Source organism: Athene cunicularia (assembly GCF_003259725.1).
Source record: "Athene cunicularia isolate RWA chromosome 13 unlocalized genomic scaffold, athCun1 chr13_part1, whole genome shotgun sequence".
NCBI lineage: Eukaryota > Metazoa > Chordata > Aves > Strigiformes > Strigidae > Athene > Athene cunicularia.
The window spans coordinates 8,537,821-8,565,437 of record NW_020799117.1 but is presented as its reverse complement, the minus strand read 5'-3'; the positions used below and the strand labels follow the sequence as shown (position 1 = coordinate 8,565,437).

The 27,617-nt window shown below is 41.6% G+C and overlaps 3 protein-coding genes across 8 annotated transcripts; all 3 read left to right on the top strand.

Moving 5' to 3' along the window:
* The first annotated feature begins 6 nt into the window (after positions 1–6).
* MED7 (mediator complex subunit 7) lies at positions 7–1,919 on the top strand. The gene is made up of 2 exons (XM_026858420.1): positions 7–36; positions 537–1,919. The coding sequence occupies exon 2, from the start codon at positions 556–558 to the stop codon at positions 1,246–1,248; it is 693 nt and encodes a 230-aa protein (XP_026714221.1). The 5' UTR covers positions 7–36; positions 537–555; the 3' UTR covers positions 1,249–1,919.
* Positions 1,920–1,933: 14 nt separating this feature from the next.
* On the top strand, positions 1,934–10,819 carry HAVCR2 (hepatitis A virus cellular receptor 2). Of its 6 annotated transcripts, XM_026858415.1 has the most exons (8): positions 1,939–3,128; positions 4,924–5,268; positions 5,885–5,935; positions 7,646–7,725; positions 7,983–8,039; positions 8,792–8,906; positions 9,518–9,557; positions 9,929–10,819. In XM_026858415.1, the coding sequence occupies exons 1-8, from the start codon at positions 3,080–3,082 to the stop codon at positions 10,020–10,022; spliced, it is 831 nt and encodes a 276-aa protein (XP_026714216.1). In that variant the 5' UTR covers positions 1,939–3,079; the 3' UTR covers positions 10,023–10,819. The 6 variants fall into 6 exon arrangements, with proteins under 6 accessions (XP_026714215.1, XP_026714219.1, XP_026714214.1 ...); XM_026858413.1 differs by having other exon boundaries at positions 1,936–5,268; XM_026858417.1 differs by lacking the exon at positions 5,885–5,935 and having other exon boundaries at positions 1,937–3,128.
* Positions 10,820–14,824: 4,005 nt separating this feature from the next.
* LOC113485321 (T-cell immunoglobulin and mucin domain-containing protein 4-like) lies at positions 14,825–27,054 on the top strand. The gene is made up of 8 exons (XM_026858419.1): positions 14,825–14,873; positions 18,114–18,468; positions 19,824–19,963; positions 22,404–22,472; positions 24,094–24,140; positions 24,747–24,828; positions 25,308–25,338; positions 26,982–27,054. The coding sequence occupies exons 1-8, from the start codon at positions 14,825–14,827 to the stop codon at positions 27,052–27,054; spliced, it is 846 nt and encodes a 281-aa protein (XP_026714220.1).
* Positions 27,055–27,617: the final 563 nt, after the last annotated feature.

Below are 27,617 nucleotides of genomic sequence, written 5' to 3'. Positions count from 1 at the left end.
GCTGCGGGCTGCGAGCGGGGCTGCCGCCTCCGCCGGGTGTGTGCGCAGTCGTCGGTGGGGTCTGGTCGTAGTGCGCTCCCGGTTCTCTCTTCAGCGGAGGCCTGACGATCTCCGCGGCGAGGCTTGGGCCTTCCCAGAGCCTGGCCTGGCCCGGCCCGGAGCGCAGCAGGCGGCGGCAGCTGTGGGCCCGGGGTGCTAGGCTGCATTCTCCCCTGAGGGCTGCGCCCTTTCTCTCTTGTGGGGCGAGGTGTTAGCGGGCCAGGCCTCGGCTAGGGAAGGCTCCTCTGTTTGCAGGCTGGTCTTTCGAGAAATTAATGCTTTATGTGCTTCTAGTGAAGTTAATCCCACTAAAAGCTAACGGCTTGGCGAAAAGCTAACGTGGATTTATGTGGGAGTTTCCCGAATTCTACGCACTGGATAGCTTGCTTCTAGCTCATTTTTGCACGGCCAGCTCTCTTATATTGCCTTTGTTTCTAGTTATATGATAAGGCTGTTATACAAATTGTTTAACATATATTTCTTGGGACATTCCCTAGGTATTTTCGTCTGACAAAAATGGGTGAACCTCAGCAAGTGAGTGCCCTTCCTCCGCCTCCAATGCAATACATAAAAGAATATACTGATGAAAATATCCGTAAAGGCCTGGCTCCAAAGCCACCTCCGCCTGTGAAAGACAGTTATATGATGTTTGGTAATCAGTTTCAATGTGATGATCTAATTATTCGACCCTTGGAGAGCCAGGGTATTGAAAGGTTACATCCTATGCAGTTTGATCACAAGAAGGAATTAAGAAAACTTAATATGTCTATACTGGTCAACTTTTTGGACCTCTTGGATATCTTGATCAGGAGTCCGGGGAGTATAAAGCGGGAGGAGAAACTGGAAGACTTGAAACTACTCTTTGTTCATGTCCATCATCTTATAAATGAGTATCGCCCTCACCAAGCTAGGGAGACACTAAGAGTCATGATGGAGGTGCAGAAACGTCAGCGTTTGGAAACAGCAGAGCGATTTCAGAAGCACTTAGAGCGAGTTGTAGAGATGATTCAGAACTGCCTGGCTTCCTTGCCTGATGATCTGCCTCATTCAGAGGGAGGACTGGGAATAAAAACAGAAACAATGGATACTGATGATGGCAGCAACTGCATCGGACAGAGTGAAAAGCAGAGAGAGCGTTCTGGTGGCAAGAGAGATCAGGTTTTAGACAAAGATGCAGCTATGTGTAGCATTATTGATGAAATGACATGAAGAAAACACTTTTTCTTGTTAGCTCACCATAGTGAGAGCTAGGATGGATTCTGAAGGTATATGTTGTATTTTGTTTTGCTGTTGTACAAGTAGGCAAAGTGTTTATTGTACACCTGTTGGAGGTTGTGAGTGACTAGGCAGATGAAGATGTTTAGTATTTTGTAACTGTGCATTTATTAGTAGAAACAAAAAAGTATACTTTCTGTTAAATGTATCGTGTGAGTTGGTAGCCACAGATTAAAGTTAGATTTTTGTTTTGTACTTTCATTTATCACTTTCTGCTTTTTTGGGTATGTTTGTGTTTTTTTAAATTGCGTTATAGTGTGGAAACAAGTAAGAGATCTGACTGGGAGGAACTGTAGTCAACAAGTCCTCTATTTCAAATAAGTACTAGTTGTTTACAATTTCAGTGGGTCTTTTCAGGAATGTGTAATTCAATATTAAAAATAAGATTAGTGTAAAGTCTGCAAAATCCATTCCTTTCTAGTTCTGTAATAATATAACTACTAAAGAGAACCTAAGAATTCCTTTATTACAGATGTAATATGGTGTAATTTGCCTTATAGATGTACACTGTGAGGAATCTCCACAACTAAATGAATTAAAATTAATTGGATTTTAATTTTCTTAGATGTAAATTATAAGTAGTCTTGACCTTACAAAAATGCCTAATTTTTAATGTCTGTCTCTTGGCTACTTTAATCCCTTGTTTTTTCCTCCTTTTCACTTAAACTGTCCCTGGTGACTCTGCTCTCATGTAAGGTAGTCTGTGGCAGACAGCTCTGTTGGTTCTGATTCTAGCCTAATGCATGTTTCTGGAAGCATTTCTGCCGTTTCAGTTATTGATAATAAGTAGCTCCTTACAACTTAATTTTGTCTGTATAAACAATATAAAGTTGATCAGTTACTTCAGCAAAGAATATTTGTGGCCCTCAATCAAATACACATGATCACAGCTGCAGTTTTAGTCCAAACATGGAGTCCTTAAGAAGAGTTAGGTAATCCAGGAACAGGAAAAGTGGCCAAGGAGCACCATTTCTCAGAAGCTGTATTTCAGAAACTTTTTGTCAAAGGGAGCCTTGAGCCTGGGACAACATGGTTTCCACACTACTTTTCAAGTGACCTCTGTGTTCTGTCTGTGTTACTTTATATTGCGAAAGCCCAGGTGCATACAGAGTTTCAGTCAGATGATGGAATGCAACTTTTACTAGGCTACAAGTGTAACAGCAGGGCAGCTTTCCAACACTGCCAAATTACAGCCTACAAAGAAAATAGCATTTGCCTAAAGATGCTCTGAGGTGCTTCTAAGTATTAGAACCAGAAACTTATGATTAAATGCTTGAGTAATTCTTCCTAGGAATTGGTTATTTTGCCAAGTCCTTTCTGCTTACCGCAGTCTGTTACATATCCTATGTAATCTCTTATCCAAATGGCAAAAAAATATGTGGGAAGCAGTAGGGGCCAATGGTTTACTGATAGCTGTGTCAGCTCAGTGAAGCTGACAAGTTTCATCTGCTGTAATCAAGCAGAACCGGAAAAAAAGAGAAGTAGATTTCTGAAGTACTGTTTACGTATTTTAGCCTCTTAGTCAAACCACAGCCTACAAGAGTTGAGCAGTGTGTGCTACCAGCAGCAGTGGTTGGCTGTGCTGCTGGAGTCTGACAGAATAACCACGGGAAAGGCAATCCGCATCAGACAAAAGGGCATTCTCAGCTGTGTCTGAATAGGACATGCTGAGAAATAAAACCAGAAGTTTAAAAAGAAGATAAGTTTTCTTGAATGTAGGTGCCTGAACTGTGAACAGGAGTGTTGTTCCTCATCTTCTGCCACAATGTCGTCTTATTTCTGCGTGAACTGGATTCTTTTGATCCTCTTTACAGGTAACTAAGTGGGCCTAGATGAATAGATGGAGGGTGGATGGAGGTCACATGCATCAATGTTTGAGGCTTGCAAACAGATTTTGTGTTGCACAGAAAGAGTGGCCACATCGTTCAGAAACTGCAGGTTTGTGTTATGAATAGAACTTTATCACCCTGGTTCAATAGTCTTCTGATGGCCTTGCCTCCCTTTTAAAACAAGACCATGTAGAGGTCAGCTGTGGCTTCTGGTGTTTTTTAGCCAATATGACATTTTTTTTGGACAAATTGATAATTTATCTTTTTTTATTCTGAGAAAGCAGTCCTCCTAGGAAAATGCCGCTAAAGGCAATATCACTGAAAACAACAGATTGCAGAGTGGCACTAGTATAGGCAGATAGACATGAAAAATTTGGTAGTAGAGTATGTTCAGTAGAAAGAAAAGGTATATTACAGACATTATTCCCTCTACTTCTTTTTAAAGCCTTTTGTGATGAGATTCATTTAGAGCTTGCTTTTTATATTAAATAAAATAACGTTCTTTTCAGAGAATGGTTTCTAGTATGCTATTGTGGCAAAGTCTCTGAATTCAGACTTATTTTTAACCATAATGGCTTAGGTTAGGAAAATGAGCTGAGCTGGGGAAAACAGCTTTTTCACAAGGGACAAATGCAATCAAGCCATCCAGTGCTTGGGATCCACTGGTGCATGTTTGCAGACCTGCCTTGGGGAGCTCCCTTCCTAATTATAGACTGGGCTAGAATTTCAGTAGAGAGAATTTGTTGCCTGTACTTGCTGCAGAGAATTCTATCTCTGAAATATTAATATGGATAGAAATATTTACACATGTGATCCCATGTTACTGAATTTGATAATAAATGCGTAGTGGTATGTATGTGGCAAACAGTTTTCTCTGAAGTACAAGCAGACAAAATGTGTACCTCAGGAGCCCCACTCCTGTTAGAAGGTGGTTACAGGGTGGCTGTGACTGGATCACCAGGGCACAAGTGATTTGGCTGGCACTTAATACAGCTTTTATTAAAACCCTCCTAAAGGGAATATTGGAGTGGTCTAAATACAGCAAAAGAAACTTTCTCACTGAGATAAATGACCTACTGGCTGCTAGGTCTCACTGTTTTGACTTGAATAGTGTGACACAGCCTTCTGGAAACATGAAGAAATACTTTTAATGGGAATCAAACAATTTAGAAACTGTATAAGAATGAAATAAGAAAATAAGGCAGTAAAAAGAGAGTATAATATTTCTCAGAAAAGCTCTGAAACAATCTCTTCTGGTAGGATTAGGCAAAATCTGTCATTAGTCAAGAAAAAAGGAAACATGTCGAGCAGTGATCATTCTGATGAAACGCGTCATTTCGTGGCTTCTCATTGAGAGAGAGGAAGAGTTTCCCACAGTGCTTTTAATGAAAATCAATGTATCCTTTCCCCATGTGTGGCTCGGATTAAATCTGTGTTAAGTTAAAAGCTAAAGAGCTAACAGACTGGACATGGCTAAACAGAAGTCACTGAGATGTGCAGATCCAAACTCTGTTCTCTCTTCACCTCTGCGCCTACCTGCAAAGGCTACAGAAAGTGTGTTTTTTCTTTCTGTAGCTAGAGACACGTTCTGAATGAATCACTGGCCCGATCATTATCTCTCACTGTCGGGACCTGCTGGGATTCACATCTGTTTGCGAACAGCCTGATCCAGCAATGCCTGGTGGTGTTTGCAAAGTGGGAAGTATCGGGTCATGCAAGGTGCGCAAGATGCTTCCACTTGCGCGTACTGTGCTCAACAACTGTGTCTTTTTGTCCACAGGCCCCATAGTATCGGGATCACTTGTGAAAGGAGAGGTCGGTCAGAATATCACTGTGCCCTGTTTTTACCCTGTTAAGGGGACACAAGACATCACATCAATGTGCTGGGGTCGTGACAGCTGCCCTGCTTCAAAATGTTATCGGCCCATTATCTGGACCGATGGGTGGAAGGTGACACAGCGGTACAGCAGCAGGTATATTTTGAAAGGGAACCTGCTGATGGGTGACGTGTCCCTCACAATCGTGAACGCCGAGGAAGCAGACAGTGGGATATACTGCTGCCGTGTGGAGATCTCAGGGTGGTTCAATGATCGGACAAGTAATCACAAGGTTGTGATAGAAAAAGGTGAGTGCAGGAGTGCTCTCTCGTGTCAGTACTATTGTGGTAAATCTGCTGTTGAGTCTGAATTTCAAAGCTTGTGGTGGAAATGATTTCTATAATCATCCACCGATCTTTAGGACTTTGCAGATCTGCTGTTACAGTGCTGCTTAAATTAAGCTGTCTGGTATTGTTGTAATTCTAGTGCAGTCACTACAGTTAAAAAAAGCATATGTTGCTTTGTTTCATGGTGCACAGCACTGCTGAGCTTTCTTAGAAGCACTATTTGAAGAATTTAAGAGACACAGCAGCATAGGGTACTTCATTCATCTGAAGCACTGTACTCATACCCTTTTCAGAGAAAACAGTGCTTCATTTTCCCTGCTTGATTTCAGAGTAAAGTCCAGGGACACAAAATTAGTATAGACTTTTTTTTTTTTTTAATCAACTCTTCCTTTCATTTTTAGTTTTTCTCTTGTTTGTAAAAAGCATAGTAATATATGGAACAAGTGGCTGACAGATACACTTGCGTAGCTGGTGCTAGTAAATTTTTATTATAGAAACACTTTCTCTTTCCCTACAGAAATACACACTAAGGTTAATTATAATGTATGTTGGTTTTGTTTTATTTTTTTAACATCAGCTAGGATCTCTACTGCAAGTCCTCACACTCACACCTCTGAACAGACCTCAGGTAATTTTTATCCAAGTATTAATCTCAATAGTATATATAAGGTGTATTGCAAATGGGGATCTTAGGAAGGAAAAAAAAAGATAGATGATAGAAATGTTTTGGCTAAAATTTTCTAAACATTACCGTAGAACTGGAGATCAGAACTTGGATTTAAATTCCACCTGACAGTATATAGAAAGTCCAACAGAAGGAACATATGTGTGTGGCAACAATGTGGAAGTTTGCTTCCAGCTGTTATGCTTAAGTAGATGTTTTATTGGTGCTGCAAGCATTGTTTTTTTGGTGGCTGTTGTTTTGTTATGTTGTTTTTGTGGTGTAAAATCTCACCTTGTCTTCTGGAAATGCATTCCATGAACAGTAAAACACAAATTTTTAGGAGTTGGGTGTGCCCACTATTTAATCAATTTCTTTGTCACTCTGTATTGGGCTAGCTCCAAGGTGCGTCTAATTCAGGATCCTCTCTCAGTAGTAGTCAACAGTAGATGATTAAGGAGAATTGTAGAAACAGGGCAGTAATTTTGCACCAAAGTATTCTACCCTGGTATAATGTGTGTCTCAGAGGCTGCCAGCATCCTCTGCAGCCTATGCATATTTAATAATGTGAGGCCCCTCATTATAGTGGAAGAGACAGTGAACAACTATTCCTCACTTGGTTTCTCCTTTCCACTCACAAGTTTATAGAATTCTGTTGTATACTCAGCTGCGTCTTTTTCTGACTGAAAAGACAACTTTAATTTCTAGTACATAAGAGAGAGTACATAGTGTAACAATAGCTTAGTCTCTGGATTTGGAAAGAAAAATCAGGGATGCCATTTGTATTTTTCCCTCCATCTCAGATATTTCCATCTAAGCAGCTCTAACATGTTACAATAGTTGCATTTCCTTTTTGGAAGAAGAAGTGAAAAGTTTCTCAGACTGTTTCTGTTCTAGTTGCAAATAACATGGCTTCCAATCTTAGAACTCACGGGTTTTCTTAACCCTGTGACATCTTCCTTAGCTGCTGGTGGAACAATTTTTTATGTTTTCAGAACGTAAGCTAATATGTGCATGCTCACACAGAGGGAGACTGGAAAAGGCAGGTGGCCATGTGCCTCTGATGTAGGAACACTCCAGCATCTCCAGTGGAAGAGAACAGCGAAGCAGATGATCATGTCCTCTTCAGTATAAAGCTTCTGGGATAAGGCTAGCAATTTAAAACATCAGAAGAACCAGCTGGAGTTGCTTTGCTTGCTGCAAGTCCTTATGCAAACATACCACACTTTGGTCAGTCTGTTTATTGTGTAGCTGTCTGGGACTTCCCAAGTATCACTTGCTTTCGCCAACTCTGTACCACTTGCTCTTTCAACGCCCTGAGCTAACCTTAATCAGTTTTTATCAGATAACCTAAGTTTGCTTTAGGCATCCACTGCCTCGGCTCCAAATCCAGATGCCTACTGTGGTAACTCCTTCCTTCTAGGCCCTGTGTTGGGATAACATCAGGAGCTAAGTGCTTCCTGGAAGGATTTCAAAGCTCTGAAAAGGGCAGCAGAAGCCCCAGTATTCAGAGTTTTGTGCTGCCCTCTGAAGGCACCAACCTCTTTATGATACGCAGAGCCAAGAGTCCTGATAGATACTTAAGTTTGGTGGTCCAAAGTCAGCAGTGCAAATTTCTCTCTGTCAAGGCAGAATGGTTCTCTGTGTAAGTGATGTGTTTGTCTTGCCTTTACTCAGCTCACAGGAGCACCAGTGAATCATCCTTTACCATCATAAGAACGTGGCCATCGGTTTCTACTTCAGAAGCTCCTTGGACTGTAAGCATCTCTGTTGTACTGTAGCATATCTAGACAGAGTGAGTAGACATGAGAGGTTATTGGGTCATCCCTACAGTTCATTTGTACTGCTTTAGTCTGAATAAGAGTATTTTTTTTATAGTCTGCATGTTTAGTGCTTATGAAAGAATTCTTATGTGTTCATTATGAAAAAGGAAAAAAACCCACCTGCTATTCATGTATAAAATACTTCCTATTAATGCAGGAAGAGCTTTAGCAACATCTATATTGCCTTTCAGGCCTCTGGTCCCTGCTCAAGCACCTCAGGCTGCTTGGATGTAACCACAAACCTGCAGGTATGGCAGGATATGGGAAAGAGTTGAAATTGGATGATCTGACAGCACAGGGATGCCCTGTACTGCCCATGCAACGAGGTTCAACCAGGCAGGTCTGTGTCTGTCCTGCTGAGTCGTCCAGCACATATCGCAGGGTGACAGGCAGTAGCATCACCCAGATTTTATCAGGAAGAGCAGACAGCCAGGCTAGCCTTGGGGAAAGCCTGCTGTGATGTACTACAAGGCAGTATGTGCTGTGGGCATTCATACTGCTGCATGTGCAGAATGTAAGTCAGGGATGATACTGCACTTCAACATCTTTCCAGACCTGAGTAGCTAATCAGAGAGGTTAGATATCTAACAGCTGGCTTGAGAAAGAAATTTTGCCTAAATAAAGACCAATGCCAGGAGAAGTCATATTTTCTTAGCAGTATAAAGTCTTGAATAACTACAAGCTGTCAAAAAGGCAGGAGGGTGTGACATCAGGTGATAATCATAAATAAAAGTTTCACCAAATAGTATTAAACCTGAACATACAGCATTTGTCATAACTTCAGGTTCTTTGACAGTCTCAAAAAATAATGTGTTTAACTGCATGGTTCACACAACTTTTGCAGTGACTTTGCTTGCAACTAGTCCTGTATCTCAAATTAGGCTCTTGCTTTCAAGTGTACTTTTACTTCAGGGTTGCAAAACACACAAATAGCCTTTGGGTACTCTATGGGCTTCTTGCTCTCAGTGCCACTAATGCTCATCTGTTTTGTGTTTGACAGAACGCGTCCCTGACACTTTCCGGTCAGCAGTATTCAGAAAATGGGCTGTACATTGGGATTGGTTTATGTGCAGTACTTCTAGCCATCCTTATTTTGGCTCTGTTCCTCACTAGACGTAAGTACTTTTCACAGAATTGGTCAGGTGCATCTGATGAATGCTGTGGCATGTGCCACATGTCTTCAGCTGTAGGGAAGCGAGCTAAGGTCTCTGGATGGCCTCGCTCTGTGCCCTGCACTGTGGTCACTTGCTCAGCTCTCCCCCTTAGCCTCTGGGGTGCAGGACGGCAAGGGGCGAATGTGGGCTCATCTTTTTATGTCTCGGACTCCTTAGCACCAGTCGGGCCAGGGTCTGGTGAGGAGATGTGTGATACAAGCACACCTCTCCTGCTCCACTCACTCCCTCCTACCCATTCCTCCACTGTCATGTTGTCCCACTCCTTCCCAATGATAATCTGAGGGGCACTGGCTTCATATTATTATATCCAATACTTTTCTGTGTGCCAGACTTTCTGCATAGAGGCTCTTGCAAGCCATGTGAATTAGATCTTGTGGAAATAATGGGGATTTCCTACACTGAAAACATTTGCTTGAAGTTCCCTTATTTAGTTTCTTACACTTCAAATTCTTTTTTTTGAACCTGCTACTTTACTTGCTTCTTATGGTTTAAAGAAAATTATTTGTTTTTCTTTCTTTTTTCTGTTTATTTTCATTCCGGATGGTCCTTAGAATATTTGTACAATACAAAGAAGACGAGTGACTTTGCAAAGTAAGTATTCTGTTTATGCTTTAGCTGATAGGGCAGACTAGGTTGATGACCACTCCTCCACATACTTTGACTTTCTTTTTTAATCTCAAGGAATAGGAAACATTGCAAAAAGAAAATAATAAATCCTGCTACTTATTGTTAACACAAGTGAAAATTTGTGTAACTGTCAGTTCATTGCATTAGGGAGCATGCAAGCTTCAAGTGTGAGTTGTCTCATAAGTGGAAAAATGATTCATTATCACTCATGTTTAAATAAGTGTTTTTGCATATTGTACATTTTTCCATTGTGCTGGTTGACTTAGCTGCCTGCTATTCTGTGTTTCTATTGTCTGTTTTTTGTTTAACAGCATGGTTTTTACTTTTTTGTGCAGCTTTGTTGCATTTTGGAGGCCAGAACGTGCAGGGAACCATAGTGCCCTGGAAGATGAGATCCATGCAGAGGAAAACATTTATATAATACACTAAGGACTATGGGACTGCATGCATGCTTGCCATTGTCATCACTGGGACATTAAATAGTTTGCAAAATGTTAGCTGCTCCCTCTGCTCAGCAGCTAAACGTGACTGGACTACTGAAGCATTATTCACATCACTCTAATAAAACAAATAAAAGCTACACTTCTAATTAAATACTTTATCAGCCTGTTCCAGAAACAGAAGCCCTACTGTCTTGAATGGAAATTTCCAGAATTCACTTATCAAACCCCAAAGAAAGTTACCGTTATGTTTTATCTGCTTCAAATTCTCTCTTCCTTTTTGGGAAAATGAGGAAGTGCCAGAATGGCTAGTCCATCACAAAAGGAAAACCACACATTTTAAAAAAGTTTGGCTTTACTGTGTTTTAAAAAAGTTTGACTTACTGTGTATTGTATCTGCCAGCTACAAAAGAGTCTGTGCCAGAAGCAATCTTACAGCTTCCATGACAAAGATGACACATGGAAAAACTTGGTAGTATTAGTATTTTCAATATCTATTTAGTTGAATTTCATTAAAGTCAGATGTACTCGGTCCTGGTAACAGCTCAGTAATGCAATGTACTAATTCCAGTCTACTCCCAGTTAAATTTGGAGGAGCTATTGATGCTCAGCCCATCATGCGACGTCCTTGGAGCTTACAGGATCAGTGCTTCAACGGGCAGAATATTCACAGCTTGTTTTCTGAGAACCATGACTAAATGTGTTTTCCTCTGCAAAATGTATCACCTTTTTTTACTGGCAGGCCTATGCTGAGAAAGTCCTCAGGGTGGAAGGTGTCACTTCCAGGCCTCTAAACCAGCTGAACAAAAAATAACTACTTTATAATGTTAATTAAATTCTCACTTTTCTTACCTTGTGGAAAAGTCATGGACATTGCACCAAATACTGGCTGAAAGTTTGCAGTGCCTTTACACCCCTCTAGATACCAAACAACTCTAATGTCTTATGCTGAATTTGTAGTGTCTTATGTTGAATTTGTTTGATGGCTTTTAGCTTATAAATGGGGAGTATCTGTGGCCTAGTGCCTTTTCTCCATTGCTCCTCAGTTAGACCTGGCTCTCAGCTTTTATTCTCTGCAACACTAAACTTTGGTTTACTTAAATAAATGGGAGCAGACCCATGAGGATGAATCAACACTTTCTGCATTGTTGAGCAATAAGATATGTTGCGGTTTAAACCCAGATGACAGCCAAACACCACGCAGCCACTTTCTCACCCTCCTGCTTCCCCAGGGAGTGGGGGAAAGAGTTGGAGGGGTAAAGGTAAGGAGACTAGTAGGTTGAGATAAAAACAACTTAATAATTGAAATAATAATGATAATAATTGTAGTAATAATAGAAAATACAAACTAGTAATGCACAGCGCCATTGCTCACCACCCACTGACCGATGTTCCTGGCTAGTGATCCCAGGGAAGAGAGAATCCTGAAACCGCAGTCCTAGAGGCGAGAGCGAGTTTCCCAACCAACCTCACCTATATACTGAGCATCACACTGCATGATATGGAATATTTCATCAGCCGGTTTGGGTCCGTTGTTCTGGCTGTGCTCCCTCCCAGCTTCTTGTGCACCTGCACACTAGCAGGACATGGGAAGTTGAAAAGTCTTTGATTTCTTAGCAACAACTGAAAACATCAGTGCATTGTCAATATTCTTCTCTTACCAAATCCCATACTGGATCCAAGCTACTAAGAAGGAAAAAAATAATAAAATTAGCTCTCTCCTAGCCTAAACCAGGACAAGACACAGCACACTCCAGTCAGCTTTAAGTGGAAGAATAATTTTTCCCATTTTTAAGAACATATTTTTAAACAGGGGCTGGGGACTTCCTGAAAGAGCAGAAAAGTAGTACAGGCAGGAGAGAGACCAACTCTTACCAAATATTGGTCAGTACAGATTTTGCCCTGAAGCTCAGCCCAAGGAGCAATGTGGAATATCTAAAGCAGACATTGCTGCCATGGGGAAGACTTGCAGATTTACGACAGACTTTCTATCTTGGAGTTCATTTACAAGGGAGTCATGTGAAGAACGATGCTGTATTATCCAATGAGGCATAAAGGAGCAATAATAAAATCAGTAGGTGTTTATCTTAACAGCTGAGACAGGCCACTCGGGGCCATGGTCTGGTGGTGCTTTAAGGGGAGCTGGGGTCAGTGGAGAGTTACCCATCCTTCCCCTAGCTGATAGAGATGGGAGGACTTGAGGAGTCCGGGGAGGGGAGTGTTTTCCCCAGGAGTCCTGGAGAGCCTGGCTGAGGTGGGGTGCTGCAGGTGAGTGTGCAAAGACTCCCAAGGGAGGGAAAGGCTCCTCACCCTGTTGAAGAAATGGAAAGCAAGTTGGGATAGGTGACCCTGGTGTGCTTTGTATTTTCACTTCTGCCGTGTGTTGTCTTGGGGCAGGCATAAAAGTTTGGAAATGTGGCAGTGAATTCATGGTTGACTGAAGAGCTCAGTGGGGGAGCACAGATATTAGGTGATTCCTGATCTGTACGCCAGGAGAAGCAGTGGAGGAAATAATCTCTGACATCTTCAGTCTTCAAGTCACATGCTGCTTTGTGTAAGAAGGTACCAAGATGAGAAAGAACCTGCTAGCGTTAGACTGTATTTTTGTATCTGACTATTAGTAACAATTACTAAACTGAGTGACCCCCCTGCAGACGTTGCTTTCCTTCTGCCTGGCTGAGCATGTTGCTGCTGTGGGCTCCAGCCCATGACCAGAACTGGAGGAAGTCTGATCTGGTCTCTGAACTAGATCTCAGAAAACCATTTCAGCAATTTCTGCTTTCTGCAACTTTTACCAAATCAATTTCTACTGGGATTAGAGTTAGCCAAGTGTGGGGTTTCCAAAATTATCTGATTCCAACCACTCATGCTCTTATGGAGTTTGAGGGCCACCCTTGAAGACTGCTAATCATGAAAACTACTTGCCCATGAGAACTTTTTTCTTGATATTATGGACTAATTCAGACTAATTCTTATATCAGAGAGCTTTCATGCAAAATAAAGTTCTAGAATATCGGATAACCAAAACCTTTATTAAAGTCTCCTTTCTGCTGTGCAGTTACTTGGTAAACAAACTCTGCAAAGGCTGTGTGGAGCAAGAACCTTGCCTTGGATATACAGCATAATACAAATACATGCAGGGAGAAGCTCCCTGTACTTTTTTATTACTTCCACCTGTGTCAGTGGATCTTGGAACAGGCATTTCCAAATAAGCCCCAGAGATGTGCAGGTGGCACTTGGAGCCTGTTCACCCATTTAGAGATTATGCAGCTGCACATTGAGCATGATAAGGCAAACTAATGAGCTACAAATGGATTTTTTTTTTGTTTTGTTTTGTTTTTTTGTTTTGAGACAGCTCTCTGCCTTTCCTTTTTTGCCTGCAAGAAGCCACTAGGTAGCAGTACAGAAGCAGAAAGCAATCCACATTTTTCTGGTTCTTCCCAGAAAACTTGGATTTTGGGTGGCTTTTTTTCAATTCACTTTGCTGCATTTAGCCCAATCTTGCTAAAGAAACAAAGCCGACATCTTCTTCCTTCCCTAGTCACCTGCAACATACTGACCAATTCTGGTTTTGACAAGCTTCATGGAAATTGGTAGCTGGATGAAGACCTAAATTTGTGCTCCAGGTGGGATTCAGCTGCTCCCTGCACTGGCATCAGCTGTGTATGGTCTTGCAGCCACTGCTTAATGGTGAGCGGTGGGAGACAAAGTTGAAACTGGGATCATTGCAGGGAAGAGTTTCCAGGATACTGGACATCAGGTTTCATTAGTTCTGTTAACAGAACAGGTGGGGCTGTGTGTACCTGACACTGTATGGATCGTACCTGGTAGAATATAGCAAATCAGACATTTTACTGATTTCTGGTTAACCTGCCTTATAACGTTGACAATACGACACTGATGTATCGTTGTGTCTATCCCCACGGGTTGCTGTTTATGCTGCCCTGAAGCATGTTGAAGGCACGGAGCAGCACTGCAGCATCACTTTCATTCAGAATAAACTCAGAGTAGTTCTCTGAACTTCACACTGCTTGAATCTGCCACTAAGTTTGCTACAGCACCATCGGTTGGCTATGTGTTGGTGAAAGAAACCAGGCATCATGGCTTTGCTGGAGCCTAGTGTATTATCGACTTCTTGCCACTGTAATGGTGGTGGTGTGATGGATGAGGAGGCTAATGAGAGATAACCTCCTACTCAATGTACTACTCAGTCCAACAGGTCTGCGAGCACAATAGCCCCTCTCTGATGCTGTTGGGGGACATATCTCACCACTCATTACTGCTCTCTACTTGGACATCAAGCCATTGACTGCAACTCTTTGAGTGCGACCATCCAGCTAATTCCTTATCCACCGACCAGCACCTCCCTCTCCATGTCCCCTCCTCAGGAAGCTGTAGAGAGGAATGAGGTTCCCCCTCAGCCTCCTTTTCTCCAAACTAGACAAACCCAGAGCCCTCTGTTGCTCCTCATTGGACATACCTTCCAGCCCTGTCACTACCTTTGTTGGCCTTCTCTGGAAACATTTAAGGACTTTTATGTCCTTCTTAAATTGTGGGGCCCAGAACTGCACACAGTGCTCGAAGTGAGGCCACACCACTGCTAAATACAGCAGGAAAATCATCTCTTTTGACCAGCCTGTATCCATAAGAGTAGGAAAAAAGCAGTTGCAGTACATAAAATCTGAAAATGGAGAAACGAGACTTCAGCAGGGCTCACTCAGCATCTCTGGAAAGTATAAGACCTAGTTTTTTCTCCTTCCACTCACTGCCTTGGAGTCTCCATCAGCTAAAATGTCCCATTTTGTGCTGTTTCACTGGACTATGATACAGATCTTCATAGGTGAGTCTTCACCTGCTTTTTGTGTGCTTGCTCAGAAAACAAATTTTATAAAGTTAAAACTAGCAACAGTTGTTTTGTGAAAACAAAACAATGAAAATGTTGTAACTGTACACAGAACTTCCTGTATACAGAATTGTAAACAGAAAAAGTAAGCTTTCTTAACTTACTGAAGTAATACCTATCTTTTTTTTTTTTTTCTTTTAAAAAATGTATGTGGTTTCCTCTGTGTATAGGCTTGGTTAATTCTCCCGTTCCCACAAATGATCTAATTTCTTTACTACTGTTAAATGTGTGTATTGCTGGCTTTGCTTCGTCTGTCTATAGTGCTGACACAGCCCAAGCTAGGGAATTGAAATATTGACAGAGTAATGAATGTGTATACATGATAAAGAAAGGATTTTCTGAAACTCTGAGGTCTGTCTGCTGCTGGGAACTGAGTATGGAAAAGCATGGCTAGAGATTTGTCTCCTTTTACTCCAGAATGTTCATTTTACTCATCTAAAATCTGAATCCTAAAAGAGATAGAAGTCAAATAAGAGTAACTTGGGAGACTGGGTCTTGCAAGTGTGGTTGGTATCAGCTAAATTTCTGTATGTGCGTTTAGGCATCAGCAATGCAGTTTCCAAATAGCCTGAGGTGGCTCAGGAATGTGGTTCACCCGCTTTCAGTGGGGCAAGAGCCCCTAAAGGGAGTCCAGTGAGTAGTCTATGGGAGAGAAGACCACTACAACATCAACTATTGGAGTGACTGCTTAATACCAACTGTCACTGAGGGTTGGTTCAAGAGTGATTATAGGTAAATATGTGTATATGTGTATGATCTGAAGAATTATGAATAGCTCTTTCTGTTTTGGAAGATACATTAAACATTTGGAGTCCGTTTCTCTCTCACTTGGATTAAGGAATTAGAGTGGCAAACCTCGCTGACTTCAGTGGGACTACTAAGGCATAGCTGATGCTCAGGGTGCCTTGGGTCAAATCTGGATGCCTAGGAGGATCACTGCCACAGACAAGGGTAGGATTCTTCTCACAGTAAGACTAGTGTGTCACAATATAAGAGTCTCAGGAACCTCTGAATTTCAAAGACATGTTCATTCAGTCCTATTGACTATTGAAAAATGTGTCTGTGAAGAGGCTGTAGCTGAGAAGGAAGTAATTTAATCCTTACAGAGGTTCATACTGTTGAATCAAGGCTGTTGTGGTATTGAAGCTTTCTGAACCAACCTGCAGTGCAGGCAGATGCTAGGAACATTAGCTTAATATAAATTAAAAGAGGATTTGAAACTGCAAAACCTGTAACTTTCTAGCACCAGTACTGATGGGAAACTGCACTGGAGACACTCTGGTGCCTTGTGTTTTCCCTCTTCTTCTTTTTTTAAAAAAATATTTATTTAATAAGTTCAGGGCTCTGCTTCTTTCAAAGAGAAGGCAAATTTTAATTTGTAAAGGGTTGCTTAATGAAACTGGTTTTGTGCTGTGCGGGACTGGGATGAAATAAGAACAGAAGATGATCTCATTTTTCCTCAAGCAGCAATGGCCTTAACTCCAGGAACAGTTCAAGCTGGTCTTGGTTTTGCACACATCTTTGTTGCTTGAAAATATGAGTTAACCCACTCATTGACTAACACTCTGCTCCTCTAGAGATGCTTTCAAGGTCAATTAGATGAACTGGTTTTTTCTGTCATCACAGAAAGAGGCTGTTTTTTCTGTTTGTTTTGCTGTAATAAGGCAAATGAACCTATCCTTTCCAAGGACTAAAACAAGCAGCCATCTTGCAAAGCCTTATCCTGTATTTAGGAATTCATTTTTTGGCCCATCCTACCTTAATTTCACTGCAAAGTCTTCTGCCCTTCACACCATATTGCATGTTGTTTTGTCTGCCTCTACTCTTTTAGCATTTGGAGCTGTGGAAATCTGAACAAGTTGGCTTATCTTGCCAGCCGAATAAGCAATAATGAAGCTGAAATGTCATCCCAATAACAAGTCATGAGGCAGCCTGCCACAGACTAAAGCCTCACCTGGGGAATAGTCCATTAAAGACAAAACAAAAGGGACATGGACACAGTTGGAAGCATATGTTTGCTATCTGGGAGTCATGCCAGAAAGAAAAGGCATTCAAACAGCTGGCAAAATAGAAATATTTGGCAAACCAGGGCCAAAGCTGGTGATAACAGCAGCGACTGCTGTAAGTCCTCTTTGGGATAAGAAAGCTGGCCATGAGACATGAGATCTGCAGGATGATCCTCTTGCTGCAGCAGAGGATGGGATCAGGATGCTCCCCAGGTCCCTCCGCTCCTGCTCTGCTCTATGTAAATGATAACATGGAGGGAAAAGGCAACAAGGGAGGAGGACGAATACAGACTAGATGAATGTAAACCAGAAAAGATTTTTTCCTGTATGGGAACCATTTTTGTATGAAGAAGAAATCCCTTCCAGGGCAACCTGGGAACTGCATAGACAGTTAGGAGGGAACAATATGTAACAAAGATTCAAACCAGATGCTAAGGTGGGTATTGGTTGTAAATACTAAGTAAAGCTGATCATTAAGAGTAGGAGCACAAGGAAAGCATGTGTATGCTCTTTTTAACATCAGTGTAACACTAACAGTTAAAGCTGCTGTGTACACAGTGCTATGCAAGGTAAGTGGGATAGTTGGCAGGGTTTGCTCAGAAAGAGAAAAAGCAGTGCACTTTCTGAGAACAGATTCCCATAGACAGATCTCACGGCTCTGCCAGATTAATTAGGCCCTAATTTCACACACGAATAGGTATTTTGGACCCTGCTATTGAGATTGTCGGTGAAATGCAACCATGACAGCATTTTCTGTTTGAAGGCGATGATGGTAGACTGAAAAAAACAGATGTATTTTGCACCAGGTTTCTGAACAACTTTCCAACAGTCTCTTAGGAGAGGACACGGGATGGGAGCAGCGTTCCCAAATTCCATCTGCACAAGTCTAGTCTGCACTTGGGCTGCCAGCGACAGACCTCAGCTTCGCTCACCACGTTTGATGTGAACGACTTATTTTGTGAGCAGCCCTCCAGCAGCTGGCTGGGGCCAGAGCACGGAGCCCTCCAGCCCTCCATCAGCTGCCCCAGGCTCTGGGGGAAGGCTCTGGGGGAAGGCTCTGGGGATCAGTAGCCGTGGCCTGCCTGCAGGCAGCAGGGCTCCTTTTCCTGCCTCACTGTGTTGCATAGGTAGAGATGGCCAACACTCATCTTTCCTTGTTCTTCCTTGACAGTGCACACTGCATCCCAAGCTGTTGTTAGAGGAGTAATAGGGAAACCTGTTCAGTTGTCTTGCTCCTACCGCGTGGCACAAGATAAGGACATCTCCGATATGTGCTGGGGCAGAGGCCCGTGCCCAAAATCAAAGTGCACTAACAAAATTTTGCACACCACTGGGAATAGGGTGACGTTCAGAAAATCTCAGAGATACAGTCTCCGGGGCAATATTTCCTCTGGAGATGTGTCTCTCACGATTGGGAGAGTGAAGGCAGAAGACGCAGGTACATACTGCTGCCGCATAGAGATCGCGGGTTGGTTCAACGACATCAAACGGAATATACAGCTGGAGGTCAGAGGTGAGTTTGGGGACCTTCATGATACAGCCAGTAGTCAGAAACCTCTTGCTAGATATGTTTAAAATTTGAGTTTATGTGTGCTTTTTTTTTGTTTTTTTTGGCAAAAAGTGTTTTTCCTAAATTGTGTAGTTTTCGGGGGAGGTCTGCAACCAGTTGCCAATTTGAATAACCTTCAATGAGCAGTTTTGATGAGAAAACACTAACTTTTACCCTTTTTTACCTTTTAAATGAAATATTTAATTTCTCATGGTGTAGCTATATTTGATGTTTTAAAAGATGATGTAATTAAAAATGGGATTTATTGCTTGAAGAGTCCTTGGAATGAAATTCCATTTTTCATTTGGGATATACCCTAACAACAAAAGGCTTTCATTTGGTTCATGTCATAAGAAGACATGAGAAATTTTGTCTCAGAGTCTTGAAAGACTTTTTTCCCCTTCCTATTATTTTGCTGAATTTTTTTTTCCTGTGTTTTACAGGGTGTCCAGGAGTGCAATCGGTGCTGATGTACACAGCACTTTTGTATGCCTGTGAGCGATATAACAGGAGAATGGGGGGAAAATGCTGCAATCCCATGTCTACTCCTGAGTTTGAGGGCAAGAGAGTTCATAAAAAAGGACTGGTTGAAAACATTAGCAAGAAGTCTGTAGCTGAAAATCGAGCTATTTTATTTATTTTACTTTTATGGTGACACTGAAAATCAAAATCACAAATTTTGCAAGTGTTTGGGTTCTATCACACAAGGTTCTGGCCCTTCCATGTCTCTAAGAGAGTCAAGGAGGATGTGTTTGAAATCTACCAAAAGAAAAAGCAAATCTGTAAATCTGGGAATTGCTCTGGCTGGGGCATGTTTTCTGCTAATTAAACAGCCTTTTAAATAGCGACTCTCCCACTTTCATTCTTAGTATTTTAGCAGCTAGATAAGTTTCAGTCATTTCTGGGTTGGCTTTCCTCAGTGTCAGTTGTGAATGCTCTGATCTAGCTTTTCTCTTGGCTATGTTTTTTCCATGCAGCCCCTCCAGTGAGGGTAACCACTACAAGAAAGGCTCCCGTTTCTCCCAGACATTTTAGAAAAACAACTTTTGCTCCCCAAACAACCTCTGATCATCAAACGACAACAGAGACTGCTGTCCTCCTGACAACCGACGTCCCTGAAGCAACAACTGCAACAACCAATTGTCAAACAACAGCAGAGAATTCTGTCCTCCTGACAACCAACATCCCTAAAGCAACAGCTGCAACCCCCAATCATCAAACAACAGCAGAGGCTCCTGTCCTGATAACCACTGTCCCCCCAGCAACGACTGTAACCACCGAGTCTCCAGCAGTAATTACACTGGAGACCACTGCTCACCCAACATTTGCTGTGACAGCAAATGATTCTTTTCCAGCAACTATAGCGACAACCAGTGCTCTCCCAGATTTTTCAACTGGTTTCCAAGCAGCTGACATGAGGACTGAAGATGACGACATGTTCTGCCCATCAGAATCTGTCACTCTTCCTGGAGGTACAAAGGGTAACCAGCACCAGTCCTTTCTTTTTTTTTTCTGTGTAGTAGAGATGGTCTGTGTTAGCCTGACTCTGGCATCATAGAGACTCTCCAGAAAGTTATATTTGTATCTGGGAAGTTTTCTCTGAGATGCCTATAGGTATGTCTCAGTAGGCATAAGGAAACATGGGTCAGATGCTGTGGATGATGCCAAACTGGGGTGAATGGCCAAGCAGAGAGTCAGGCTTGCTTTCAGAGAAATTTTAACAGGCTGGAGAAATAATGTGACAGAAACCTCATGAAGTACAACAGAAATAACTGCAAATTCCTGCACCTGGGATGGAGTAAGAGAGACTCACTCAACTATGCACTATTTTTTTTTCCTGACTTGAGAAAGACAATTGTAATGGTCTGCTGAAAGGTTAGTTTAGAGCATGTTCTGCTTGAGCAATAGTCAGTGAGAATTCAAAACACTGAGTTAAAATTGAGCATTTACACTGTCATCCCATATGAAGGCTGCTGTTATTAGTAATATTTAGTTGTTCAGGGTAACCTGTTATCATACTAACTGCTCCTAGGTTGCTACTTTATCCACACAGTGACTTCTTTTCCACAGATTGATGTCTGCACACAAGGCTGGTTTTTGTACAGTTTTGGAGTCTTCCATCACTTGAAGTTCTTTTTGACTTGAGCTCCTCAGACAGCTTTTCGATGTCATCTCTTGTCTTCCAGCCATAATAATGTGCCTCAGTTAAACTTGGTAACAGTTATATCTAGAGCTAAACAGTTAAAGCATCTAACCACCGGCCATGGTAGTAAAGTACATCAGTCATCTGTGTAGAATGAGCTGCAGACATGAAAGGTGCAGATTTTCACCTATTAGTTGCAGGTGCTGAACTGTGCAAGCAATTGTGAACGCTATATGAAGACCCTCCCAACCAGTGATCTTTATAAGCATCACATTTTACTTTTTTTCAGTGACTGCTGAAACCCCAAGTATGGTTCTGACTGCAGAGAGAACTAGAAGTGCTCACACTTCTCTCATGGTGGAAGATGTGCCAACTTCAGGTGGGTAAGATAATGTTGCAAGGTCAGAAGTTGCATGACCAGATAAATGAAAACATAACCCAAACTACTGACTATTCATAAGAGCATAGCAAACATGTACTGATAGCTATTAGTTGTATTGGGAAGTAAGAGGTATCTGAGGTCCACACAGAAATTGTTTGAAATCAGGATGTAACAACAGCCAAGAAAAACATGTTTTAAGCCTCCAAAGGAAGTAGGTTGTGAGTCACTCACTATTATAGAATATCTTGGGTCTGAGAGAAGCTAAGAACTGATCTTTGTCACCACCCAAGCTGAATTCTTAGATACCCAATTTGTCATAACTGTGAGTTCACTGAGCTTTCAATTTTATATCTTCCCTGAGTGTTGTGAGCTTTGAGCCTCCCTGAATATATTCAGCCAGATGTGGCTGCAGGCTCAGCTCTCCAGCGCTCAACATGTCCTTGGTTACAGTGGAAAGCAACAGGCAGTTACCACGGGAACTGGTGTACAAAGTCACACCATATCTGAGAAATGAACAAACTTACATGAAGTTTGCACTTTATGTGTCTCGGTCAAGTTAAAAACCAGAATGGGTCAAGTTACTCAGGTGTGATAGTTTGCCCACCAGATGCCCTCAAATGAGGACTTAATAAAAGGAAAGCTAAACTTCAGGGATGACGTGTCATATTTGACTGTTAAGAGAATCCCTTAAGTTTCAGTTAGTGCCAAGAATCTCTTCATTCTTAAAACCAGTAGATTTTTGCAGTTCTTTTGCTAGACCTAGAGACTTACAGCAGAAATAGTTTAGGAAACTGTTCCTTAATGCCCCTGGAGAGGCCCCACCCCTTTCTCACTTGTCACCTTTCTGATATGGTTCTGGATAATACCTATATTCTGCCATTGTAAGCCGGAAGTTTTTCAAACTTCCTCTGGCATTCTGGAATCAACTTAAGTTGTGACTGTGGGCTAGAAAGAGCCACCACAAAAAGCAATAACAGCAGAAAATGTACCGTGCTTACATGAGTCATGTACACTCCTACCCATGCAAAAACTGTGTCATACTATTTCCGAGAGCGTAACTGTCATAATGTGTGAAAATGCTGCAGCATAATTGAGCACTGTCTAGTAAGAGCCATAAGCCAAGTTAAATTCTTAACTCAGTCTCCTTTTACTCTGTGAAATAATGCCCTAAATGGGCCAACTTCAGCCTTATTGAAATGTAAGGGAAGGCTAATTTCTTGCTGGACTGTGTACTGATGTTAGAACAGTGGTTGGGAGAGAAACCCATGGTTGAGAGAGCCCTCCATCTCCAAGAACCATCCTTGCCAGATTAGGTTGGGTTAGCTGGGGTGGTTGGTTTCTGAAGACTGGTTTAGATTCTCTTCTGTCTTTTCTTGCTGTCCCCCAGCAACAACCCCACCAGTGCCAACCATGCTTCAGACCCCAAAGAGAACCCTTGCTCCTTCAGGTAAGGGAAGTAAGCAGCAATCGTTGCTCCCGTCAGCCAGGCTGCAGCGTGCTGCCAGAAAGTTGAATTGTGACTTGTGGGAAGTGCATGTCAGAGTGAGAGATGCATTGCTTTTATATTTGGGGGTAGTTCTGCTGAACTACAGTTCTCTTCTGAAAGAGGGAAAGAGGCGTGTCATAAAACAGGTGTATGGCAGGTTGCAATGCTCGTGTATCCCTGGGATTTTTAGCACTTGCTAGGGTTTAATTACCGGTATTTGGTTAGCTGTAGCTCTTATTAACCATCATCACTTTTCTACTCCAGTGCAAATTTCTATCTATGGTTGTATACATATGAGCTGTCTATGTCTTTGATAAAATGCAAGCATGTTATTTGGTACATGGAGACAAATCAACTCAGCTCTCAGAGAGAGCTGTTCAGAACTAAGAAATTTGGGGGAGATTAGGTTATTCACTGAAAAACATATCTGAAAATAAAGAAAAAAGGTGATTTTTTGTTTCTGAATGGGATTATTTGTGACAACCTGATCACCTCCATCCCCATGTGACATTCTGGGTGTCTCATGCATATAAAGTTTCTTTTGGCTGCTATCTTGGGCACCACAAGCGTGTTACATACACATGCCTCAACAAATGACTCATCTGATCCCTGGTACATTTTGCTCAGATTGAGACTCCATGGTCGTTCTCTTGACAAACCTTTGAAAGCACAGCTCATCACAGTCTTTTTATACATCAAGTCATAACCTAAGGCATAGGAACTTCCTCATCATAGGATGTAAACTGGGGTTTTAATTCACTAAGCTGAGTGACTCCTCTGTTTTTAAGATGCTGCTAAATATTGGGTGCTTCCTGTGACAGAACAAGTGCTCCAAACACTGAAAAGCCTCACTACTTTGTATCATGAGGTCACGATGAGCCAAGGCCCAAGCCTAGAATATCTTTTTGTGTCTTTAAATTCACTAGCAAAAGTAAGAGAGCAGGATCATAGGATAACAGCAGAAAATTTTCCACAAGAGTTCTTGAGCATTCATTTAGTTTATCCCTATTACCAAAACTAAGAAAACTAGAACGGAATTATTCTTAATATCCCTAGATAGAAAAAAAAAAAAAAAAGGCATTATCTTCATAGAGCTTTCTTAAATCTGTGGTAAGTTATCTGCACGTAAAGATGTTTCCTGTGGTTTACAGTACTAATGCATCTTTCAAAAACTGCAGTCTCACACAAGTCTGACTACAATTAAACTGAGGCTGTTCCTCCACTTAGAATTGTACCTTGGTTAATATTTCTGCTCTCTACAACTTCTTGTCATACTTACAAAAGTGAAAACTCCTTCACAGCAGAAAAGTTTCTACTGTCTAGATTCATGGGCTGTCCCTGGGAAGTCTTTTCTTTCCTTGATGGAGACTGACACTTCCCAATAGCTGCCTGATACACTGTTTGTGGCGGAAACAGATTGTTCGCTTTTGGTTGCAAGATGCTTTATTTCTCCTACTCAGGGCCAGATCTAGCCCTCCTCAGTCCCTGAGAGTTCATTACTCCTTGGCTAAAGCAGTGACAACCACAGTGGCTCTCACTCCTTCAGGTGACTGTGCCAGTAATAATTTCAATCTCTTTTCCTGGATTTCAGCAAGTTCGGACAGCAATACTAAGAAGCATGATGATAATGGAGATAAGGTAAAACTTTCTCTAAGTTTCAAAAGTTTTTAACTACAAGCCAGAAGGACAGCAGGACGTGCTAGTGATTTTCAATGTATTCATACTAAAGGGACAGTATTTGCAAACAATAGCTTGAACTTTTGTTTAGAAGCTTAGGAACCCTCTATTCATCTTCCCAGTGGATGTAACCAAAGCCTGTGACCATCCCATCTGGCTTGGACACTTTAGAAAAACCTCATCCCCATGTCACCCCTCGGGGTGTGACCAGGCAAAAGGCAATTTAGGAGGGTCGTTACACTTACCGGTCTCTAATTACGAGAAGGATGAGGGTGGCTAAGCTTCTACTTTAGAAACCTTATTAAGAAGTTCATGTTAAGTGGAATGAATCTAGGCTCAAATGCTTGGTAAGAAGATTTATTACATAGTTAACAGGTAATTCATATGGTTCATCATGATCAACCTGATGTGTCTTCTCCATAGTTTGTACAGGCAAGCTCAGAAAAGCATTGCCAACTCCAGCCCAACAAGACACTTCAGAGCTCTTAGCCAGTAGGTCAACTGTGTGATAAGTCTGAAGTGAACATGCTTCTAAAGCCTTTTCAGTTTTTCTCTTCTTCCTTCCAGTTTCCCAGCTATGCCATTCTCATTGCCTGTCTCATAGCAGTGTCCATTATTCTCATATTGATGGTCTCGTTGTTCTGGAAACGTAAGTATCCCTGAGCACGTAATTGATTAGTGTTTCTAATGCTGGCCTAGGGCAGATGTCTTTCTGTATCTCTGGTTAATCTTCTGGTATAGCTGCCATGGCTCCTGTGACAGCACACTGTTAATTTTATGGGGGTTGCTGTCCTTACTCCAGGACTCTGTCACCACGAGGAGACCAGGGAGCATGAGTTGGTGGGGATGCAGCAGGAGGAAGCCTGTGCAAAGAACCTGTTCACTCACTTGTTGCAGGTCTGGCTCATCTTGTTGGCTCTTGCTTTATAGTAAAGAAGTCCCATAGTTTCCTGGAATTGCTCCTGACAGACATTGGTGTAACTTAAATCAGAATGAGATCCTTTCTTTCCTTCTTAGCCCACAAAAATTTTGCAATTTGCTATCTTTGTTTCTGAACTCATCTGACTGATGCATTAGAATTACAGATTTCTTTTTGCCATTGTGACATTAATATTATTTTGCTTCTAGGTAAACACACAAAGAAGTTTATAATAAAAAGGTAATTAATTTTGTAATTTCTTTAAAAGTTCCAATGTAATTTTTCTTAGAGGCAGGAGGGTATTGTCTGCTGATTGTAATGGGTGTAGTATTGGCTTGTGGTACTGACTGCTGAAGTTGTATTACAGGCAAACTTCAGATAACTTCACTCCAGAAAATCCAACAGTGGTTCTGGGATACTGCTGCTATGTAGCAATGAACAGACATCCAGAGCACTGGAGAAATTCAGCAACTGGTACTTACCAGTTATGTAGTGACTGGGGTTATGTAGTAACCCCATTTTAAAGAAGTTCCTAATCTGCTTTATCCTGTGATCAAATACCAGGGCATGACCCTGGTGGGGTTATTTTAAAGAAATGGTTCTGATGATCAACTAGCAAAATGATTGCTAAATGATTATGGACAGTCCTCCATGGAGTGGCAATTCATGCCAATATGCAAAGAATGGACCCCATGAAGGGCACGCTGCAGCACTGTGGCAAAGCCTTCCACAACTACATAAATCTTGAATCTTTCATGGGGCTGCTGCATCCTCTCACACTCTCCTTGGGTCACACTGAAGTATCTGAGGTGACCGTTTTGAGGCAGATATGAAATATGGAAGTGTGATGAGGCACCCTGTGTAGGTGTAACTGATAAGTTCATGTCTTCTCTTATCTTAAAAAAAGGATTTTCTCTAGACAAATCACTGGGTAGTCCAGTGAAATGTTGTTTTCGTTTAACCCCAGCCAGCAACTAAGAACCACACAGCCACTTGCTCAGTCCTCCCTACTCCTGTGGGACAGGGAGGAGAATCGAAATAAATTAAAAATTGTGGGTTGAGATAAGAACAGTTTAATAACTAAACTAAAATATAATACAACAAAAATAATAGACTATAATAATAATAATAATAATAATAATACAATAACATAAAGGATTATAACAAAAAGAGAGAGAAATAAAACCCAAGAAAAGACAGGTGATACACAATGCAATTGCTCACCACTCACTGACCGATGCCCCTCTGCCAACTCCCTCTGGTTTACATACTGAGCACAACGTCCTATGGTATAGAATATCCCTTTGGGTAGTTCAGGTCAGCTGTCCTGGCCATGCTCCCTCACAGCTTCTTGTGCACCTGCTTTCTGGCAGAGCATGGGAAACTGAAAAGTCCTTAACTTAGGATAAAAGCACTACTTAGCACCAACTAAAACAGCGTGTTATCAACATTCTCATACTATATCCAAAACGCAGCCCTGTACCAGCTAGTAGGAAGAAAATTAACTCTATCCCAGCCAAAACCAGGACAAGTATCATCCCTTTGCCAAAGGTCAGTCATTTTTCAATGGTAGATGGACCCTCACTGCATACCCCACCTAGGAGATAAGGACTGGGGAGGGACTCTTCCAAATCCCAGGGTCGTTACACTACAAGTGTCATTATAAGATCTGAACAACCCTTGCCTATGCATTAGAAGAATGCAAGCAAGGTAAATGTTTCTCTGGTGTAAAAAGTAGACATTGCAACATTGAAGTCAGTGAACGCAGTAGCTTTGGGTCTCCGTTTCAATGGTAATTTGCTGTCATTACACATAAGAAAGGATGCTCTGAAGCAGCAATGTGCTTCTGCCCCATCCATAGTAATTTATGTTTCTCACTACAGCCTTGGACCAGCAGAAGACCTTGAAAAAGTTTTCAGTGGCGCTGAAGGAGAAAACAGCATTTTTTCCCTGTGAAGAGCTCCTACATCATCTGTAGATGCCATGGAAAATAAAAAGGGCCTGTTTCATGCTGCATTGAGATACTTATGAGCCCTCAAAATATCAGTGGGTGTAAACCAAAGGCCAAAGCTTCAACTGTGAAAATTTAAAATCTCTGTGCAAATTTTGCCATGTCACCTTTAAAACTCATTGCATAAAGAAGCTTCTCTGAGAAGGTGCTTTATGCATTATTCATAGATGTTTCTGGCATCTGCCTTTTTACTAATACCATGTTGCAGAATTAAATTTGTTTTTCTCCATTTTTACTAATACTCTTCCTTGAATGCAATTTATACTGTGAGAAACAGAAGAGAGAAGAAATAACATGGAATGCTGCCTAACTTCAAATTGGAAAAAAAAAAGAAAAGAAAAAAAATCAGCAAATACACTTCTTATTGCTTTTATATAATCAAGAGAAAAATTAATCCTCAAGAATGCTGTAAGTATAAATCAAAAATGCAGATTACTTAAGGGGTACCAATTTTGCCTGTGATTCAGCATGTTTGAATGACCCTTGGAGACTATGTTAATAAACTTTG

What these genes read in the sequence shown, in the direction of transcription:
- MED7 (XM_026858420.1), top strand. Translation starts at nt 556, where the DNA reads ATGGGTGAACCTCAGCAAGTGAGTGCCCTTCCTCCGCCTCCAATGCAA.
- HAVCR2 (XM_026858413.1), top strand. Translation starts at nt 4,818, where the DNA reads ATGCCTGGTGGTGTTTGCAAAGTGGGAAGTATCGGGTCATGCAAGGTG. An exon ending in CAAGGTTGTGATAGAAAAAG is followed by an intron (nt 5,269 to 5,884) that starts GTGAGTGCAGGA and finishes TTTTAACATCAG; the next exon opens with CTAGGATCTCTACTGCAAGT. An exon ending in GGCTCTGTTCCTCACTAGAC is followed by an intron (nt 8,907 to 9,517) that starts GTAAGTACTTTT and finishes GATGGTCCTTAG; the next exon opens with AATATTTGTACAATACAAAG.
- LOC113485321 (XM_026858419.1), top strand. Translation starts at nt 14,825, where the DNA reads ATGTCCCATTTTGTGCTGTTTCACTGGACTATGATACAGATCTTCATA. An exon ending in GTCAGAGGTGAGTTTGGGGA is followed by an intron (nt 18,469 to 19,823) that starts CCTTCATGATAC and finishes AACATTTGCTGT; the next exon opens with GACAGCAAATGATTCTTTTC. An exon ending in ATGATGATAATGGAGATAAG is followed by an intron (nt 24,141 to 24,746) that starts GTAAAACTTTCT and finishes TCTTCCTTCCAG; the next exon opens with TTTCCCAGCTATGCCATTCT.